Here is a 22,437-nt window from a genome sequence, read left to right on the forward strand (position 1 = left end):
CTTTGTGTATTTGTAACATCTGCAAATGTAAATACTGAAAATTGTATTGACTTCCCACAAATGTAATGTGAACATGACAAATGAAAGTTGTGGTTGTTGTTTGTTGTAGTCTTTTTACAACTGCCAATGGGTTCATGTCAGCTGAAGCTAAAAAAAACAAAACAAAAACATATGAACATAAAAACTGCATGTGCATATCACATGATCCAATAGTGGAATGACGCCCATCCCACAGAAATCCAGCAGGATTCTTCTGCTCTGTGGGAATCCCAAAAAAATGTCAGCCTCTATTGCCAAACTCTATAGGCTGCCATGCACTGCCAATATATTGTTAGTAAATATTTTCATATCTGCCGATACGATTTGCCTAAACATGGTAAGTTAACAGTGATCCAAGTATTCCTTGTCAAGTCTTTGTCTTTGTCTTTATTTTTCATTCATCACCCTTCCTCTCAACAGTCATAACTGTACATTTTTTGTATCTGCGCATCTTTTCCATTGTTCCTGTTTAACAGGGAAAGTGCCTTGAATGTGTTGCACACTGAAACCAGTTAAAGTATAAAAGTTTTAGAGCTTTGGATGCTTTATAATAAACAGATCTTATCTCTACAGCCAATAAAAGCAACTTCAGTGTTTGATAAAAATAAGGCCTGAATTTGTCAGAATAAATCAGAAAATCCAGCGGAGTCAACAGAGTTAAAAGAAAAGTGGAAGGAGTAAAAGATGACAAACAGAAATGTTTCTTTGTCTGTGCTTCTCTCTTAAGAATCGAAGGGAACCTGTTTGATTATTCCAGCTGTGAAAGACCTTTACAGCTCTGTATTCCACTAATATGAAATGACAAGAACTCAAGAAGAATATCTGAATGATTCTTTAAAATCCTTTCCTCCAGAATTTCAGTCCTGGTTTAGGAAAAAGAGAACAGAAGCCATTCACAATAAGTAACAAACATGGAAATACGACAGTCTGGTGATTTAGTTGGACCTGATATGGCTTGAAATGTGATTTCATGTGCAGAATCAGACAGGAATGGGATGGATTGGAGTGGTAGCGCAGCCCGGTGGGCCTATCAGTCTGTGTTAGGGCTGCTGAGAGGGCTGTCTCATAGGCGGCCTCTCATGCACTGGCCATTTCCCCTGGCCATTTGTCTCTGTCCACTTTCTTTCCCTTCCCTAACCCACTCTTTCTTCTTTTCCATCTCCTCCACCCCCTCTTCTTCGATTCCTCATCTTGCACTCTCATTCTTGTTCGATCTGTTTCTCCTCTCTTTACTTCGGCTTTATGATCACCATCACAGCTCTCCTGTTTGCCTTCACTGCCGAGTATTCACCACGGAAAACAGGCAATTTTTCCTCTGTGATATAACATTGAGTTAGTTTGATAAAGGAGGCAGTTCAGCTTCTTTATTTACTCCGTCTATTAAGCCGTTTGATGAATAATCAATTATGATGGGTTACTTGAGGATTTCATCCTTTTTTTAATCAATAAATGAGAGATGATGCATTAAAAATTAAGCAGTTTTTCATCTGAATTCATGGATGAAATACTCAGACTGTGTTGGTTATAATGTTAAACAAGGCTGTTTAAACCTTCAGCTAAAGTTGATAGATATCTGTTGCAAGAGGAATACCTTAAGAACCATTTTTAACTTTTTATGTGGAGCAACACAAGTTGTGTGAAGTCATTTCTTATAGCTATCATTCGTTTTGTCCTGAATAATCACATAAAAGGGATCTAAATGGCTGCAGTTAGCAATAACTTTTAATGGAGGAGAGTTAGCTTAACATTTTTCAGGACACTCTGAGAATAATGGTGATTTTAAAGTTAATACTTCTATAATTTGTAAGTGCATAGCTGCAGCAGTGTAATGGGTGTGTTTTTGTTTATATTTTCTCTCCCCATTTTTCAGAGATATAGCATGTCAGCTAGCTGTTTAGGAGGTTCCAGAAAGATTAAGCACTGCACTATAACAGTGTCAGACCCAAAATGGACCAGAAAGCAAAAGTATTCTTAAATGTATTGCAAAAGCAGTATTTTTAAGTTTATTTACTTTTTTAATCCAAAGAGCAAATTGAACTCTGTTGTTGTGAGACACACACAAAAAGCCCCAAAATTACACAAAAGCATGCTTATATGGAGAAATGCCTGAGTTCAGGGACTGACACCCAAGCAGTTGAGGGCTCAGGGCTTTGCTTTGACAGTGGTCAGGAAGGAGTCTTGCACCTATTCTGTCCTCGGTCCATGCTGGATCTCCAGCCATTGACCCTCTGGTTTCCAATCCATGTCTTGACAGATCAGGCTGCTACCAGCCCTACAGATATGATCACTGTTTTTATCTGACTGGACATCTTCTACTACTTTTGCTAGTTTCCACGAACCTCGAGTAAAGTAGAGAACAGACATGCCCTCAGAACTTCTCACTTTTAAACTTGAGTCATCAGCTAAAACAGATGCCAACTAAAGATAACATATAAATAAATAACTTGATGTTATTTTTCTTGTGGTAATTTAAATCCTGCCTACAAAAGCTGTAGTCAGCCGTGTGTCTGAGTGGCTGGAACAGCCTTAAATTGGTCATTAATCATCTCCTTTCACCTGATCATCTCGTCCTGAACATCTAAGCAAGCCCTAAATACAATGAAAAAAAGGTAAAACTCACTTTTATTTCAGTTTTGATCATTTATCTGGGGCCACAAATTGGGTTACCTTTGTAGTATACAGTCATGGGTTAAAGTTTTAGGCATGTAGGGTGCTAAGGACTCATCACGGGGCCTGATCTGCTGGAGAGGAGGCTAGAGTCAAGCTGGCAGGGTTACAGATTCTTGAAAAGTCTGAAATAGTCCTTCACATGTGAAATTCAAGGCCTTAAAAAGTCTTTAAAAGTCGGATTTTTACCTCTGAGAGGTCTTAAACCTTAGAAGACACTTTGACAAAGACATGCTCTTTTTCAGTCTTCATTTTCCAGCCAAGCTTGTATGATTTTAAACATCTTCCTTTCTAAATTATTGCATCAATATTCTCCAGAATATTGATTGATTGATAAGAGGGTTTAGTGTTGGATGTTCTAAATTTCCTGAGGGGCCCAGATCCCTCTCTGATTTTAATTGGCTCACTGTGATCAAATAAACTGTCCTAGTCCAGTTTTCTCATATCTGGGCTACCAGGTTGCCCACTTAAAAATCAATGCAGCCCAGCCTTATTTTGAGAGGGAAAAAAGAATTTTTCTGCATTAACTGTGCTAGAAATAATCAAATTTGGGCATTTATGACTAAAAACGTATCTGCTCTATACCATTTGAGATTTCATAAACAGTACATTAAATCCCTAATTTTAGCACTGGTCCGGTATACTGAGAAATTGTATATGCCTTTCATTTTTGACCCTTTAATGTGCAAAAAGTGGTAATAGTCTTTTCTCAGTTCAGGTCTTTAGGGAGATTAGGAACCCTGAGCTGGACACACGTTGACACACACGTGTCGCTCAGCAGCGAAGGTCAAGCTCGACGGCATTTGTCTTGTCCAGGCCTTTTCACCCCTGGTGGAACACCCAGGGACTGCTGGCTGTTTTCAGCCCTTTGGACATTCACAGCACAACCAGTGGGGCGTGCCCACCCTCCTACCCACTCGGACAGTACCCTAGGCCGTGCAGGTTATTTTCCCATGACCCTGGAAATATGCAAGGACACCCAGAGCACTACTGAGGTTGTGTCAATCCTCCTTCCTGCCCAGTGGTGCCTTACCTGCTATGACAAGCCTTTTTCAGCCGCTAATTGTGGACCAAGTGTGTCTGCAACAGTGCTTAATCTTACACTAAATAAAACTGCTCAAACCAGATACAGCCAGGTAAAGTATTCTCTCACACAATCTTATAACAAAACACATATTTGCTAAGATACTTTCAACCAAATGACCACAAAATGTTCGAATGGGACCTCTGTTTAAGAAATAGGATCTAAAGTGTTTGTGAGTGAATCACAGTATGCCAGAGTAATGACGTTTTCACTGAAGTTTATATACCAAACAACTTCAGTAGACTTCAAGGAGATTACTCAGCTTGCTCCTGGGTGTTTTCCTGGGAGATTCTGTCCAGTCAACATCACAGTTATGTAATCCGTCTGGCATGCACTTTACTGTCTCTCATGCTCCACATCATTCCTATCTTCATAGCTTTAAACAGACCATTTGACGTCATTACAAACAGATGTCAGCGATCGTTCTTGTTTAAATAGAGACGAAGTAATACAGATATCTGGGAGTTCACACAGATTTGTGTGGAGTTTTTTAGTTTTGGAGCTCTAGAAGTTAGTTTGTGGGAAGTAGAGTCTGGAAATCTTGAAATACTTCACTTTGGATAAGATGAATCTAGAATGTATGTAAATGTACATATTATTTTCAAAATTTCCAGATGCTCTTAAACATGATCATAATGATCATAAATGTTATTGAGAGTCACTGATTGGACCACCTGGTTGAAACTCTGACTGCTGCTCAGCCTTCCACTTGAAGCAGAATCCCCTAAACTTTGTTTTGAGTCATTTTTCTTAAGAAAAATATAAATCCAGCAGCGTTGTACATTGTTATTTTGGGTTATTTTGTCGGCTGTTTGATGGTAATGGTGGCTGTCAAGCCGTGAACACAGAAATAATAGAATTAAAGGCAGGTGCATGCTGATGGGTCAGCCATTATTTTAGTTCAACATAATGATGTTAAAAACACTTAATAATGGTTCATAAAGCTTGTTATGTTAATTTTTAAGATCATTTGGCCTACAGGAGCATGCAATGCTGGACTTGTCACAGATTAAACAGATTTTGAGATGAAGTGAAGGGTCTCTCTCTTTCTCTGTCTCACTTTTTTTTCCCTTTTTTTTTCTTTTGCACCTGAATGACCAGTCGCTCTCGCTCTCGCTTTTTTTTTTTTTTTTTTTAACCTGGACAGTCAGTTGATTGGTCATTGTGTGGGTGTAAATTCAGTCAACGTAGTTTTTGTTTGGTTGACTACAGCCCTAGTTTTGTCCTGGATTAGCAGATTAAACTCTGATTTTACACGTCAATGTAGAGATCCAGATTATTTGGCTCAGCTGAGTAGAGCTGGTTGTTTGGGTCCCGTTTGGTACTGGTTTGGCTTTTAAACTGTGGATTAAATAAAGACAAAGGGTGGAGGAAAGGAAACTGGCACTCAAACAGGAGCTGGCTTACACAATGACGTTTATGCGGTTGATAGACTATCACCTTTCAATAAAAAGCATGGTTTTGACAAAACCAGGATTTTTTTAGATGTTTTCCATAAGGCTCAGCTAGCCTCTTAGCTCAGTACATTACTCTTATCATTCTTCATTTGGCTAGACGACGCTAGACACTGGGAATCTGCAGGACCATTTGTGATATTAATCGCCTCCACACCAGGTAAATCAGTTAAACTGTGGTAAAATCACTTTTTTGTGAAGTATGGTGATCATACTCAACGTATGTAGACTTTTCAGATGATAATTGCAGCATAGAGATCCATTTAGAGCTGTAAAGTACTCATTTTCCTCCATTCCCATTCATTCCTAATGGCTGTCCTCTGTTCTCTGGCCCTAAATGGATATTAAGGATCAAGTGATTGCAAACAACCTATTTCTTCCTTCCTTTTTCTCTGCCAAAGGGGATAAGAAAGAGAGTCATAAAGTTCCTTTCTTTGTCTTTTAAAGAATTCAAACAGCTCTTATGGCTGATATTTGAAGTTTGGGTCATTTTCCCGCAGTTAGGAACCTTCAGAAACAAAAAGGACTGCATAAATGTGTCTTAGCTTTTCTAGAGGCATCAAATAGTGTTTTGCTGTCAATTGAAACACGATGCAAACAAAGCTTACTAAAACAGCTTTTAGCCAAGGGACACATCTCTTCCCTCCATTAGTGTTTTATATCTTTTTTCATCGTAATTCATCGTAATTTATATCTGTGTTTTTGTGCTCATGTAAAGGTATTTATTCACACCGTTCTGTGTGTTAGTTCACTGGTAGCCGCCGTCTGCCTTGTGTCGGGCCCAGAGGCCGATCAGTCAGTCGCTCTGGCATTGATGGACACAGGAAGTGAGGGCAGCCATTTAGCCCCAGCCTCCTTCTCTGCCCTACACCACACACACCCTCTCCCTCCCCCGTCCTGGCTCTGCTGGTGTTTGTAGAATCATAGCCACTCACTCTGATGATTTATGACCACACCTGAAGCCAGCCTAAAAAGTTTGCTTGTGTATTTGTGCTTAAAAAAGTAAGAAAGTGTGTGTTCTATTTGTGTGTGAGAGAAAAAAAACACTGTTTGGGGATTTAAAGAAACAAAAGATGGAAAATGCATGAGGGAGTTTTTTAGCTTCAAGCAGAATGATAAAGATTCTCAGTGCTGTGTTTTGGGCTTTTGATGCATATATAGTAGCGAGGCATATTACATAGTATGTAGCAAGCAGAAGCATTATTGTGTGTTCTTCATGTGCAGGGACCTTATCATTTCTGTTCTGGCCTTTATGGCTCTGCCCCTCGCTCTCTCTCTCTCTTCTCCCTCCTCCATGAACCTTGACACTGCCAGCCTTTCTGAAATGCAGTCTCCCATAAAACCCATCAAATAAAAAATTCATATTGATACCCTGTGCCTCTGCTTTCTCCACCTTCTCCTTCTTTCACCATCAGCACTCCATGATGATAAACGACCGACTGTCAGATATTAAAGTCTGGAACACAATAAAAGGCTGATTCTCTCCTCTTTTCTACAACTCTCTGGCCCTGCAGTGCTGTTTCCTTGTTTCTTTGACAAATTTTTGTGTTTTGGGGGAAAATCTGAAGAATGCAGTTGGCATCCAGCTGAGCTTTTTATCGACAGTGAGGCACAAAAAGCCAGCAATTAATCAGCATGCAAACTAGGAGCATTCATGTTTAGAATTGCATTGTGTATTTCTTAATTAGAGCGGAAGGCTTAACCAGTTAATTCGATTCAAATTCACTTTTTTTACTGATCCTTTGAATTATGTTAAGATAACTCTGCGTTTCAGAATCAGGACTTAGAAGATCTTTGCCTTGATTTGGACATTTTTAATGTCTTTTTTTTTTTTTAATAAGCTCTTTTTGTGTTGCTGGCAGCTGTGGCTCTGTGGTAGTATCTGCTGTCTATCAACCACAAGGTGGGGGTTTTGACCACTAGCTCCTGCAGTCAGATGCAAACATGTCATTGAGAAAGACACTGAACCTCATATTTCCCCTGTCAGTAGCGTTTGCATCTGTATGACCGGGGTTAGTTAACACTGATGGACATCAGGGATGTCCCGATCCTGATCACATGTATCGGATCAGGACTGATATTAAGCATTTTTAATTGATCGGCGATCTGCAATTTGATCCAATCAGCCCAGCCAATCATTTAGGGCAGTTGCCATACATGGAGCATAATTTAAGACAGGCCATAAACGCACCAGTAACAACAAAGCAGTGGTGCAGCATGTGTTAAAAATGTCAGCGGTGTGGAAAAACTTCAAACTTGAGAGCGAAAACAGGCCAACGACCACTTGCGGCATCTGTAACACAACTGTTTTACGAGGTGGTAGCAGCAGAGCTGCGTTTAATTCTACAAAATTGATCCGCCATCTCTGATCAAAAAATGTAGCGGAATACGGAGACTTTACAAGAGCAACAGCCAGCTTCACCCAAGATACACACTCTGGACTTTAAGAGAACAGACGAGTACTCTCGAGGGAGCGATAAGGCAAAAAAGATAACAGAAAAAGTGGTCGAATTCATCACTTTGGACAACCAGCCCATCTCCGTGGTGGAGAATTTGGACCCACGCTATGCCCTGCCATCTCGACTTTACATTACTGACAGCTTTACAGGAGCTGTACAACAAAGTTTGTGATAGCATACCAGAGAAAAGCAACTTCACTGCCGTCAGCTTCACTACAGACATTTGGAGCTCAGATGTTTGCCCCATGTCGCTGCTGAGTCTCTGAGAAAAAAGTGAGGGGGATAAAGTGATGTAGCAGCTCTAGTTGCACTTTCAAAATTGCACTGAGTGCCTTGTATGTGTGTTTTATTCCAGTGTTAATGTTTTGGTTTACATCTCAGATTAAGCTGCTACATGTTAATAAGGATTGTTGTTTTGAATCTGTATGATTCATATGTTTTGATCCTATTCAAGTTAAACTGTTTACATCACTTTAATGTGGAGTTGGGATGTTTTTAATTCATTTTTGAGTTCAGTTTTTTGTTGGGACTTAAAGAGTCAAGTTAACTTTTAAGTGGAATTATATTTAAAATTCATTTTTTTTAATTCATGTTATCGTGACTATTGACTCTGTTACACCACCTCTAAGTAAATCTGAGGTTATTTGAGTTCACTTTTTTGACTGCTCAGGTCATTCAGCTGACCACTTTAAGTGGATTTTGATTGTTTGATTGAATACTAAACACTGCACTAAGTGAATATGTAAATTTATTTTTTGACAGATAGTTAAAGTGAAACAGAGCTATTACACCATTCTGAGCAGAAATGTGATTTTGTGTTTTTTTAAAACAATATTGGCTGTACTGAGTTAAATAGAATAAGTTTGAGATATCTTGTAGTAACAACTGAAACTGTAATCTAGATAATTATGAGCATCGGATCGGGATTCGGTATCGGCAGATATTCAATATTAAAATATTGGATCGGATCAGAGGCCAAAAATGCTGATCAGGACAACCCTGATGAACATTTAACATAGCAGCCTTTGCCATTTGGGTGTAAATGTTAAGTGAATAAATGAATGCATCGGGCAATTTGAAAAGCACTTTCAGAAGTCATGTGATTTAAAAAAACACTATACAGTCTCATGTCCTCTTAGCCAGCCAGTATTCAGTGAAAGTTTTGTTTGTTTTTTTTGTTTTTTTTTGCAACATCAGATACCGGTCAGGGGTGAGGCCCAAAACGGCTCATCACCTCTCATTTTATTCAATTTTGATATTTGTATAAAACATGATCTTCTTTGATCTTCTCCGATCAAATCAGGGGATTTGACTCTCCAGGCATGGTCATACATGTCAGTCAGTCTGCTGTCAAAGACTAAAACCAAGGAGATTTTGTATTCAATTCTATTTTATTTTAGATAGTTTTCTAAGCACAGGATTTAGTTTTAGTTAGTTTTGTTTTCTCTTGAAAGCTTAGTTTTTATTTAGTTTCAGTTAACTGAAATGATTTTTACTTTGTGTTTTAGTTATTTAGTTGGTTTTAGTTAACTAAAAAAAATCCTTGGAAGCAACAGTGATGACCCCTGCACCAGAGTGCTGACATGCAGCCAATAATAGTTCTACAGTGCCAACATTTTCACTACCACTACCCTCTGTAGGGTTTAGTATCATGTGTTCTTTTTTTATATCAGCACTAAATCAGAACTTTTAATACTTTAAAAAGTGTGTTGAAAGTCAGCGGGAGGATTAAAACTGTCTACATATGGTAAATGATCCAAGGAAATATCTTTAAAAGATGCCTTAAAAAATGGGATAAGAAAATGAAACAGCTGTAACTTCTTAATGCTTGAAGCTTAAGCTAAATTTACATACAGGCATTGCATCAGAGACCGATGAAGTCAGTTTGTTGGTCAACATGACACATGTGTCACACGTGAGCAGGAACAAGACATTACTCAAGACAGCAATTGAACAAGAATTGAACAATTGAAAGATGTTCATGCTCTGCTGAAATAAATGTACTCTCACATATTTCTTACATTTTATTTGGAGTGGTAGGGGGTCGCACATTCACGATTAGTATGAAAGCCATCACAGCAGGAACTGGAGCTGACACGCACCACAGCCGTCCCACAGCAAACATTCACCCAGTCTAAAACGGCATAAAATGACACACCAAATATATTTGAGCAACCATAGAGTAATGTTCAGGTTAAGTCAATGTATCCTGGAGGTTCATTACCCTGGTAATATTAATCACAAATATACAACCATGTTCAGCAGGAAAAAGCTATTAAGCAAACATGAGCACCCCAATGTGTGATGAAGTCCTACACATGGGACACGTTCTGTGTATACGGAGAGTGGCACTGTTGATTCATACAATTTGCAGCCCTTCCCTGTCTTATTTTATGGCAAAAAATTGAATTTATATGTGCTGAATTTATGTATCCTTATTCTGGGACGCTATGTGTGGAATATAAATGTATAGAAACTAAACTTGAGCGTCTTACCTCTAAATTGGCTGTGCTGCAGGAGCTTAAATCATGGTGTGTGTACAATGGCAGTGCCCATTTCTCCCTCTCAACTCCCAGCTGAGCCTCTGTACTGCTCCATTACCCAGCAAGCCCCGGTGTTCTACTGCGAGCCACAGAACCAGCCCGGAGAGCCTGTCGGAGAGCCGGTCAGTTAGGCAAGCAGGTCGTCTGATGCAAATGTCCAAGGACTCTGTGCTGTGGATGTCATAATGACTGACGCTCTGCATCTGTCACTAATGTGTCTTCACATTTAATATTACCTGGACATCAGAAGTAACTTACTAAGTTTTGCTAAGCTAATAGTTCCAGCTTAAAAATACACACTAAAAAGGTGATGGCAGCCTTAATAGATCAACAGCAACTTTATAATTTGGTGTATATCCCATTCTTTTGTTCATCTCAAAAGTTGGCTACATCTCATATACTGGGCTGACTTGTGTACTATAAGGAAAGTGTGACCTAGGGAAGCACACGACTAGAAGAATATACTTAAACATACTTAAATGTCATTGTCACAAATGGCATTCTTAGTTGCTGTAAAGGTGGGCTCAGATTGTACAGTTTTATGGGGGTTTTTTGGTCGTTCGTGACAGCTACCTCCCGTCTCGGCCAACAGCCTGGCCACACTACAAGTGTTATCCCGACTGCTTATTGTGAGCTGATGATCACAGTCTCCACAACTTTTTACCAGTCCACAGGCCACTGGGGAGTTGGGTCATACAGTGTCAGTCAGAGCTACTACAGAAGCGGTCTATGTGATGTTAGCAGTCTTTTGCTTTGAAAAGAAGAACAAACACAAAACAATTATGGATTGGATTATGGATAATGTACAGAGAGGAGGACAGTATGGACCTGCTACCCTTCAGATAGAACTTGAGGTTTGATTGTGATAACATAAAGAAAATCTGCCTAATTAGTCACACTAATACATAAAGTTTCAGTGTATGTACATGGTTAATTATGTCACACTACATGAGCATTTGTAGTTCCAGACACTCGAACTTGGGCTTGACGTTTGACGATGAGCTCTGATGTTGCAGTCAGGCCAAAATCCGACTGAATTCATGTTGTCTGAGCCAACCTTTAGTTATGCCCTTGGCAATCATGGCACTCCCAACTTTGGAAAACACTTTGCTTATAGCCTATGTTATTAACCCTCTGAGACCACAATAAGAAGAAACATAGGTAACAAAGGCTCAGTAAGTTTTGAAACTTATATTGTAGCCAGTTACTTTATCCTCTTGCAACCTGCCGTTGTGCCATTCTAATGGTGCCATCCATGCCTTTGTAGCCCTAATGGGAAATTTTCTAGCCAGCCAGGTTTTGAATGACTTTCTGAGGCATTTAAAGATTACATCCACACTAGTAACTCCTATATTGAATGTTATTTTTTATCAGTCTTAATCTATTTTGAATTGTTTCTGCTACTAGCTTAGCATTAGCCATATTGTTTTGTCACAAGTGATGTGACAACCAATGGCAGACTGTCCCATTGTTGCATCATGCTTAGGGAGACTTGGGGATGAGAGTTGATAAGATTTTATTGATATCGATGTCATTATCGATTCTTCTTATCGATTCAGTTCTTTATCGATTTCCGATTCAAATTTTACTGAGTCTCCTTCTCTCTGAACACTGAACAAGATGTATGCTACCTTCAGAGTAAGTCAGTGGAAAGCACACTTCAATTACTAGTTATAACTAGTTTTCATAACTAAAAATGTTAAACATCAAGTGTTTGTGATGAGTAATGCTAAAATATACAAAATTATCTTTTTTGTTGGAAATTTCTCAGTTGATACAGACTGCTCTCTGGATCTTCAATCTCTAATCTTGAATTAGAATACAATACTCCTGTGCATTTTCTTTTAAAGATAAAAACCTAAAATTAATATAAAACAAGTCACTGGATCCTAGATCTGTTGATGTATAAATAAAATCTTGTACAATATTGACTGTTCTTGTGCAAAAACATGCATGCCTTGCATGAAATCTGTTATGGACAGGCGCTGGACGTTGCACTGTTCGCATCATTTTTTTGAGAAATGAAGACAAATTTTCAACAGCGTTAGCATGTTTTTGTGGCTTTTGGCCATGTTTACTTCCTCGACTTCTCTGTTCTTGGACGGGCTGACTGCCCCTCGTGAGAATGTGTTTTTCAAGGCATGTGGAAGTAAGGGAATTGTTAAGATTAAAGGTAAATGATGTCGATGGATTGAATCAATCGGAAATCGGAGCCTGTGATGTGACCCTCTGTGTCACTGCAGACAGGAACTGCCTGGAATAATGGCACAATTAAAGAACACAAAGAAACACAAGGTAGTAATTGTAAATATGTGAATATTTTGAATACTTTTTGTCACAGAATTATTATTTTTTCACTTGATGGTCCCAAAAGATGGAGGAACAAGTTAGTGTAAAAAAGACTTGGTGATTATTGTTTTCTGTTTGTCACACATAAAAGTCAGTTTTAAATTCTTTTCCCATTTGTTTTTATAGTCCCCTAACCTTTTAAAAGATCAAGTGACACCGCTGCAGCGCACATGTTCTTAAAGCCCAGGTTGTCTTATAAAAGGATATTAGATTGTGCATCACTGGGTTGATATTTTAGAAGCTTTTTAAGACAATAAGTCCAGATAGACACAATGGTTAAAAACAGCTTACAGCTCAGAGGGTTAAATCATATCAAAAGCAACAGAGACCAATATGAAGGTGCACACTCAGAAACAGGAAATAAACCACAAAGAAACAAACTCTTACATAAACATTGAAGTCAATAAGTTCTTCTTCCTACACTGTGATTCTTGGGAATTTGGGAATTCTTGTGTTGTTTCCTCCAGCAGCATGGAGAGAAGCCCTCAGATCACAGAGATAAGTATTTACAAGGCTGTGCTTGAGCGGTGATGCATGCTTTGCTGTTTCCTCTCCATTTGTTGACAGGAATGGGGCACTGGCTGTTTTTAGTACCTGTCAACACAGCATCATGACATGCTTTTGAGGTTTAGAGAAGGAGGCTTTTGTTTTATAATACGCTTTTAATGCAGTCCGTTGACAGTAGAGGATTCCCTCACTGGACCCAGGAGTAAGGATTTGTCAGTGAGACTCTTTGCTAACACAGCAGACAGAAAATTACCTGGATGAAAGTAGTGCCAAACAAAATGCACACCAGTAATTTAATGCAAAAAAGTCACATGCAAGTGGTTCATTTTTATTTCACTTTAGATGAGCAGGGTTGTTTTGGTGATACTTCTTTGAACTTGTAGTGTATTTGAGCTCTTTTTCTTGTTTTCAATTAGAGTCGACCCTGCACAGTTTGAGTGAAAAGTAAAGTAAAGGAGATAAGTGTTTTCAAAGCTCTGCTACCTTCCCCACTGTCTTTGTAATGACACCTAATAGCAAACCTTTTACGTTAGGTGACACTGCAAACAGACCGACCAATCAGAGGCCATCATCTTGTCAAAGGACCAATTAGACGCTATCATTCCATCAGTTGTCCAATTGCCATGTTATCATTGATACAAATTACAACTGTGCCAGCTTGTGTCTCTTCTGGTGGAACTGTGTGATGTTACTGAAATGGTTGCTTCTTTGTACATGTGTGCTAAAGAGTTACCTAAACCACCAGAGCAGATGGTTCGCTTATGAACTGTCAGTTTGCATAGTAATTAAGTTAGAATAAGTCCTTGATTCTCCATGATTTTACTATATAAAACAATGGGAGGAATGAGTTTGATGAGAAATTATCAAGTCCAGCCACAAACTCTTTATTGGATTGAGGTCTGGGCTCTGACTCAGCCACTCCAGAACATTCACCTTGTTGTCTTTAAACCATTTCTCTGTAGCTTTCACTGTATGCTTCAGGTCATTGTTTTGCTGGAAGATAAATGTTCTCTCAAGCCAAAATTCTCTTGCAGACTAAATAAGATCGTCCTCCAGGATTTTCCCATATTTTGGCACATCCAGGGCGGGCTGCCAAGAAGCTTCCCCACAGCATTATGCTGCCAAAGCTGTGCTTCCCAGTGGGGGTGGTGTTTTTGGTGTTGACTGTCTTGGTTCACCTCTCTCACTAGTCTCCTTCTTGCACGGTCAATCAGTATGTGAGGACGGCCTGATCCAGGCAGATTTACACGTGCCATATTCCTTCCATTTCTTACTGATGAATTTCAGTGCCTTAGAAATGTTTTTGTATCCATCCCCTGACTTATACTTTTCTATAACATTTTCTCTGAGTTGCTAGGAGTGTTCTTTTGTCTTCATGGTGTAATGGTAGCCAGGAATTCTTATTCATCAGTGACAGAACGTTTGAGGCATAGGTGTCTGGATCTCAGTTACTTCTGCAATCACTTATTTTACATATTTTTCTTAAATTGACATTACTTTGTAGAATTTTTTTTTCCACTTCAAGATTAAAGCTGCACAGCAAAACCAAGAATCCATTCCTTTGGGCAGTTAAAGAGAAAATCTTACCCTGTATGCTAAGACATGGCTGTTTGGTGTCATTCCTCTAGTAGACCTTTCAAGCAGTTCTATTTTTACTTTGTGCTCCATTTTAAACCGATTTCTGGTAAGTTGTTGCTCAAAACTCAATGCAAACCAGTTCGATGGAAGGTCTTTAATTCATGTTTTTAGTTCTGAATGTAAATGTTTTGGTCAGTAAAGGTAATTCGTTTCATGTAAGTTAGATTATTTAACTTACTGTGGCTCCCAGAGTTTTTCTAAGTTTGAAGTTGGTTTAAGACTATTTTTGATGAAAGATCTGACTTTCATCACTGGCCCTCATTGGCAGATATTATTTTGGCGTTCCAAGGGCAGACCTTTCCACCGCCTTCTGTTTTAGAGCAGATAATGATTCTCTTTTATTTGGAATAGGATTGCATTTTCTCTCCCTCTCATCCTCTACCCGTCCCTCACCTTTACCTTTCCATCTCCCGCTCCACCTCCCGTGCACCCCACCCCACCCTCTCGTCAGTTGGCCGCTGCTGCTCCTCGGCGACGATGCTCTATCGCTCCGTCACAGCGCGAGCGAGGGATGAGAGACAAATCAAAACCACCTTATTTCCCCTCAGTCCCCCTCACCATGCCAGATTGAATTTGAGGTTTTTCATCTTCTTTCTCATCTTTCTCTTTTCCCTGCCTCCCTCGGCGTCCACTGCGAATTACCTGGATCTAAGCCATCTCACAACTTCATGACGCGGTATCATTTATGCATATGGAGGGGGATAGTCAGCAGCCCTCAGTGTTGATTCTTTTGACTCTCTTTAAATCCACTTTTTCAGCAGTGGGTTCAAAAATGATTAGCATCCAAATCTATCAAGTATTCCTTCTTGGTTTAACAAGTCTGCATGCAGATATCCAAATTAGTTTTGTTGGCTCTAATGTCTAAACATTTTAAATCTTTAAAAGAAAAGTGAAAAGGTTTTTTTTGTTGTTTTGTTTTTTAACCTACAAAACCCATAGAAGCTTTTAGGCATTCTTGATTATATTACTTTGATACAATTTCAATTAGTCTGGTTTTAAACTACCCCAAATTGCCTTTTTGCACAGCCTTTTGGTCCATCTTGGGTTGAATGATCTTGTCAATTTTTGTAAGGCTGTCCTCCTCATCTGCTCAGATCAATCGTCAAAAGCTCTCACAAACTTTGCATCAGGTCTTATTAGTGCAACATATCAAATCGTTGTCAAAACCTGTGTCAAGATCAGCAGGATGGGAGTTCAGCCTGTGATAGACTTTATGCACTCACTTGGTTGGAGCTCCTGTTACACAAATTACTGCATCTTTGCGACGTGGGACAGAGCCAATCAAACAGTAACACCACAGTCAGGAAACCAGTTTCTGGTAGTTTTGGATTCACTGTGGGCAGGTGCCAAGTCCTGCTGGAAAAAGATATCAGAATCTCCATAAAGCTTCTCAGCAGATGGAAACATGAAGTGCTCTAAAATCTTCTGGACATTGAATCTGGACGTGATAAAGCACAGTGGACCAACTGCAGCAGATGACATGGCACCCCAAACCATCACTGACTGTGGAAATGGAAAACACTGGACCTTGGATTATGTGACTGATCTTCCTTCAGACTCTGGGACCTTGATTTACAAATGAAATCAAACTTGAGTTTCATCTGAAAACAGGACTTTAGTCCAGTTCTTTTTCCTCCTTAGCCCAGGTGAGACACTGATGGTGTTTGTGGTTCAGGATGGTTTCGACACTAAGAACACAACACTTGTAGTCCATTTCCTGGACCCGTCTGTGTGGTGGCTCTTGATCCACTGACTCCAGCCTCAGTCCACTCCTTGTGAAGCTCCCTTAAGTTCCTGAATCTGCTTTGTTTGAAAATCCTCTGAGGGTTGAGCTTTTTTTTACCACACTTTTCTCTTTCAGTCAACTTTTAAATAATCTGCTCTGATACAGCCTTTGAGAACAGCCTGCCTTTTCAGCAGTGACCTTCTGTGGCTTACCCTCCTTGTGAAGCGTGTCAGTGACTGTCTTCTGGACAACTCTCAAGCCAGAAGTCTTCCCTATGATTGCCGTTATGTGGACCAAACCAGAGTAAGAGAGTAAAGGTTTAGGAAATCTTTGCAAATTTTGAGATGGTTGATTTTTGATTTACGTAAGCTATTAGCCATAATCATCAGGATTAAAAAGATTTTAAAAACTATTTGAAGTAAATCATTGGGAAAATTGAACTTCTACATGATATACTAAATTTTTAAAGCTGGGTCTGCGTCAGATGTCATGGGTGCTCCAGCAGGACAGTGACCCGAGACACACCTGAAAAAGCACCAAGAAATGGTTGGAGACAAAGCGCTGGAGAGTTCTGAACTTATTAGCAATGGGTCTGGATCTAAATCTCATTGAACAACTATGGAGAGATCTCAGAATTGCTGTTGAAAGAAGCACCCTTCAAATCTGAGAGACCTGGAGCAGTTTGCAAAAGAAGAGTGGTCCACAATTCCAGTTGAGAGGTGTAAGAAGCTTCTTTATGGTTATAGGAAGCGATTGGGTTCAGTTATTTCTTCCCAAGGGTGTGCAACCAAATGTTAAGTTGAGGGTGCCAGTAATTTTGTTCAGCCCATTTTTGAGTTTTCTGTAAAACTCTGTCAATTTTGTGTTTTTTTTTTCTTCTGCTTTTTGTGTTGTTCCAATGCACATAAATAAAATAAACTTGTGTATACCAAAAACATTTGTAATTGCTAAAATTTATGGGAGAAATGGTGTGTTTTCTGGAAAAATTCCAGTGGTGCCAATACTTTTGTCTGTGACTGTAGGTCTGTTGATCCTGCCTAAACCTCCCCAGGCTTATTTGTTCATACAGCAGATAGTATCTGGTATAGGCCGATATTTACTGCCAGTAGATCAGCTGTAAATATCAGCAGACATTTTCAAATCTGCAGTGAATAATTCACTTAAAGCCAGTATCTGCCAGTACTGATAATATCCTGCATCCATAGTTGCTTCACCAAACAATAGTACAATATCAATAGTAATACAGAGGAAGGACTCAGATTGATAAGGGCTATTGATTAGCAATCAATATTAATAAAGTTTAATGTTCCCCCGCCCTACACGTATAACCTAAGAAACCCACCCACCTCACTATACATTTATCACTTTCTCCACCAATCAGGCTTTTCCATTCTTTCTTGATAGCTGGGACTATGCTGGTTTTCTCCTCAGCACTGGTGTATTATAAAATCCATGGCATAATTCAAAGATAGGTTTCAGTCCAGGTTACAGAATGCAATGAAAACAAGGTCTTTGCAAAGATGCAGTTCCCTTTAAGGATGCCACCGTCTTTGTTAAACCAGCAGATTAACTCCTCAGCTCACACACATCCACAAACAGCCACCCTCACACTCGTTTTATACAGCCTCCCCACTGATTGCACCTGATTTCAGGAATAGTAACACATTTATGGCTGAGGCGGTCTCATCTGAAAATCAAAAGTGACAGGCACATTTGCATTGCGTGCTGATTGAACTGCTCAGCAATGTGTGTTGAAAGAAGCTTGAAGAACACCATGATCTTGTAAAATATTTAGCTTTAAACTTAGATATACAGACTTTAATACCTAGTAGCCTGATTGCTCTCTTCTAGATCTGGCCACACTTTCAATATAAAGACACAATAGACTTCTTATAAAAGCGAAAGATCAATTAAAGATGCGACAAGTCTTTCCTGAGAAGTTGCTCAATAATTCAAAGTCTGGGAGTGTAAAACAGCAGGAGTAAGACTGTGTAAGTGTTGCGTATGGATGTGGTTGTTAGATGATTGTGTGGGGGCCACGGGCACCTGGATCCTGCTACCTGAGAAAAATGACTCTCATCTCCCACTCCAGTGGACCTCCTCCCACCCATCCTCCCTTCACCCCACCTTTTCATTTTCAATTATGGGTTAGAATATGAATCTTTAATAGGGTGATAATTGTGCTAGCATATTTGCTGTCACCCACCATTAGCCCAGATTAATTAGCCCATTTACTTTAGCTTAAGAAAGTGTCTGGCTGAGGAATGGGGGCACTGATGGAAGACGGGTGGAGAGAGAGTAGAATCAGCACAATCTGTTCTGTATCATAATGCCATCTTTCTCCTTTCTCTCCGTCTCTTCGTGTCGCTCGCCTCTCTGCCTCTTCCTTTAACTTTCCTCTTTCTCTCATCTTACTTACTCTGTTAGTCTGTTTCATCAGTTTGTACTCATCTGCCCCTGCTCTCAGCAATATTTTTCTGTCGCGCTGTGGCTTTTCAAGTGGTTGTGCAGGGAGACTGTGGGGGAAGTCATGAAACTTTCTCACAACTGTTACGTCTGTAATTAGCAGCCTGTGGTACAACTTTTTGTTTCAGACTCCCTTTTCTGTTCAGATTTTTTTGAAATCACTAATTTGATGTCCAGCAGACTGACTGCTAACCTAAGGGTGGACATGAGTTATAAAGGAAAAATGATTCACACCGTTTCTTATGTAAGTTGAATTGAAAGTCAGTTCAGTTTTTGGTTGAAGCTGTTTTGGAAAAAAGGATTTATTAATTTTCAATTAGTTCATCTTTATAATCAACTGTAACCGAATCAAAGAGGTTTAAAGGGAAACTACAGAAATTTCACAGATTTTGATAATCCCAGCAGCTCAGTGATTCATCTCCGACTAAGGAAGCCTTAAATCCACCAAATAACCATTGTAAAGCCTCGCTGCATTTTGGGTATTGTAGGCAATAAATTTCAACAAAGAAGCAGAAATGTACAGTGATTTCAGGAAGTTTTCAGACCCATTCAAGTCTTTTGTATGTTGCAGCCTGATGCTATAATTGTTTACATTCATTTTATTCTCACTGATCTACCCCATAATTTATGAAAAATAAAAAAACTGAAAAAATGTTGACATAAGTATTCAGATGTTTTGCATTTCACTCCAGTTCCTCCATTTTCCCTTGATAATTGCTGAGATGTTTCTGCACCTTGACTATAGTCTACCTGGGGTAAATTAAACTGATTGGGCATTATTTGGAAAGGCACACATCTCTCAGTAGAAGACCTCACAGCTGACAATGCATATCAGAGCAAAAACAAAGCCATGAGGTCAAAGGAACTGCCTGCAGAGCTCAGAGGCAGGATTGGTACAAGGCACAGATCTGGGGAAGGCTACAAGGGCAGCCCTGATCAACTGATGGACAGCTGATGCTAATTATTGCCTCCCAGCTCCCACAGCCAATCACAGCTCTTTCTCTCAACACAACAGTGTATTGAAATATGACACCCATCTTACTAATTCGTGCTTGCATTAATGCTCATGCACCACACTGCTGCTGCTGCTCCTCCCCAGCCTCCTCCTTTATAGCATAAAGCTGTTGCGCCCTCATATTGAGATTCATGCTACTATGGATTAATTGCTTTTGAACTAATTTTATTGTACTCAGTTCGTATTGTCAGACATGTAAATGTCCAGATAATGTACATACATAAATATATTTTCGTGAAATCATGATTAGAAAAATGATGCTCAACAGTGTGTGACCCAAATGTTTGAGGTTTTTTTTTGTTTGTTTGTTTTGTTTTTTTTTTGGTCAGTCAGATGCATTTAATAAAAAGTAGTCAAGCTTGGGCCTGAGACAGTACAAAAGATGTAGCAAAACCATGAAACAGGACAATAAAATGCAAGTTTTTCTGTCTTATAGACAGTTTGGCACATTTTTTTCCCAGGCATACAGCCACAAAACTCTGAAAAGGGCTACAGGAAACACTTTTGGATCATGATCCACCAGTTGAGAACCCCTGCCCTAAAGGGTAAAAAAAAATCAAGAGGATCTGTTCATTTTTGAGCAAAAATACCCAAAATTTGGGGGATTATAGGGCCCTATTTTAGAAAAAAATACTAAGAATTTCAGAATTTAAATTGCTCCTATTTACAAGAAAAAAAATTGATAATTTCCAATTTTGCAAAGTCTTAAATTTTGACATAAGAAACTCAAAACAGGTTGATGACAGCTTTAGATAATGTACATTTACAAGTTTGAAACATAAGATTTCTAGTCTTTTATCTCATAAATCAGGAGTGTCCAAACTATGGCCTGGGGGCGAAATGCAGCCTACAGTCCATTTTTTGATTGGCCTCCCTAAAATCCTTAAAATGATTGGCTATTTGCCTTGTCAGCCATTAACCATCTATGTAAGCATACCCATTCACGCAGCATATCTTAACCATCATAAGTTAGTTTTTACTAACTTTGCTATCCTCAAGGTGAGGCGTATGAAAGTGGCCCCACCATCCTTAATATTTTCGTATGCAGCCCTCCTCAAGTTTGGACACCTCTGTCACAAATGAAGAACTTTTTAAACTTGAGAAGAGGTTTTTGGTCCTAATACACTGTTATAATAATTGATAGTTAATACATAGGTCTTTTTCAAGACCAGGTGTATGTAGGCCTACTTTGTTGGGATTTTGGCAATGAAAACTATTAAAAATTATGATTATGAATTATGATCTGTGTGAGGAAAACCTTCACTTAACACTACCTCCTCAGCTCCAAACATTCAGCTTTTCTGATACATTGGTGGAGACCAAAACTAGAGCTAAAATAATGATTATTAGACTTAAATCTGTATGGTGAAAGAAAGCTTTTCATAAACCCTTACTAACATGTCAGTGTTACATTGATTGTTCCACTGACCCAAAGGGCTTCAATGCAATAAATGTTTTAAAGTTCAGTCTTGATAGCTTGTTCTGACCTCTTGACATTTTATATTCCTGGAGGAAGACAAGTTGACATTCCCATTCCTGTACACTGATGGTTTATACAAAGTCAAGCACTGAGTAAAAACTTCATGCTGATGGAATAAAGACTCTCTGAGTGTTTGGCTTTCTTAACCAGCTCAGTTAACCAAACTATATAAAGTTACAACCACAGCCAGTAACTGAAATTTCCTCAGAGTTGGTGTTTATTGTCAGGGTAATTGGCAGCGTGAGTTAACATTTCAGATCCCATGAAATCATTTGATTCTATGTTAGTGTGAAAAATATTGCTTAATGGAGCTTTAATCACTCTCTCCACCTTGGGATAAGTCGTGTGTGTGTGTGTGTGTGTGTGGCGATGGAGTAGCTTGGCCATGTCACCAGCTGTATATCTCTCAGCCAGCGGTGGGAAATGAGGTCTAATCGGAGGGATATTAAAGTCACAATAGACTGCTCCTGCTATTAAGGCCTGTCAGCCCTGGCCTCCTCTCTCACCTTGATACCTCTCCGTCTCTGAATATTTATATGCCTACATCACAGGCTACTTACACAGTGCCTTATGTGCATTTTTTATTGTGTGTGCGTGTGCTGAAGCATCAAGAAATTTATCATCATTGCCACCACTCAAGGTCTTTGAACGTGTTTATATTCATTTAGTATCCCTTTGACCGTGCTTATGCAGGCCACCTTTATGTCCTCTGATCCTCAGGTGCAGCAGGAGCAAGGCTGCTTTCCGGTCAGAACAAACCTGTCACCATGGATGTGGATGAGGAGGAGAATATGAGTGAGTCGGCTCTGATTTTCACTACCTTTTTTAGACTGTCTGTCTTCCTGATGAAGCAATAGCTGGTCTCTACTTTATAATGTCTGCATGGATTTTGTTTCCCTTCTTTTTTATCTGCCTGCACATCTTTCCCTGTATGTCCCCCCGTCCTTTTCTGATGTGTAATCAGTTTGAACAATTTTACTTGGCAACAGAAGAATCAGTGTCGTACCTTG

The 22,437-nt window shown here is 39.4% G+C and overlaps 1 protein-coding gene across 5 annotated transcripts in view; it reads left to right on the top strand.

Annotated features, from left to right (window-relative positions):
• Positions 1-22,437, top strand: part of adarb1b (adenosine deaminase RNA specific B1b) — a 229,103-nt gene that overhangs the window by 165,610 nt on the left and 41,056 nt on the right. For all 5 annotated transcript variants that reach the window (XM_041806676.1, XM_041806675.1, XM_041806680.1 and 2 more), the window contains one exon: positions 22,148-22,222. In XM_041806676.1, the coding sequence (XP_041662610.1) occupies positions 22,195-22,222 (28 nt within the window). In that variant the 5' untranslated portion in view covers positions 22,148-22,194. The remainder of the gene's footprint in view (positions 1-22,147; positions 22,223-22,437) is intronic.

Source organism: Cheilinus undulatus, linkage group 15, assembly GCF_018320785.1.
Source record: "Cheilinus undulatus linkage group 15, ASM1832078v1, whole genome shotgun sequence".
Taxonomy (NCBI): Eukaryota; Metazoa; Chordata; class Actinopteri; order Labriformes; family Labridae; genus Cheilinus; species Cheilinus undulatus.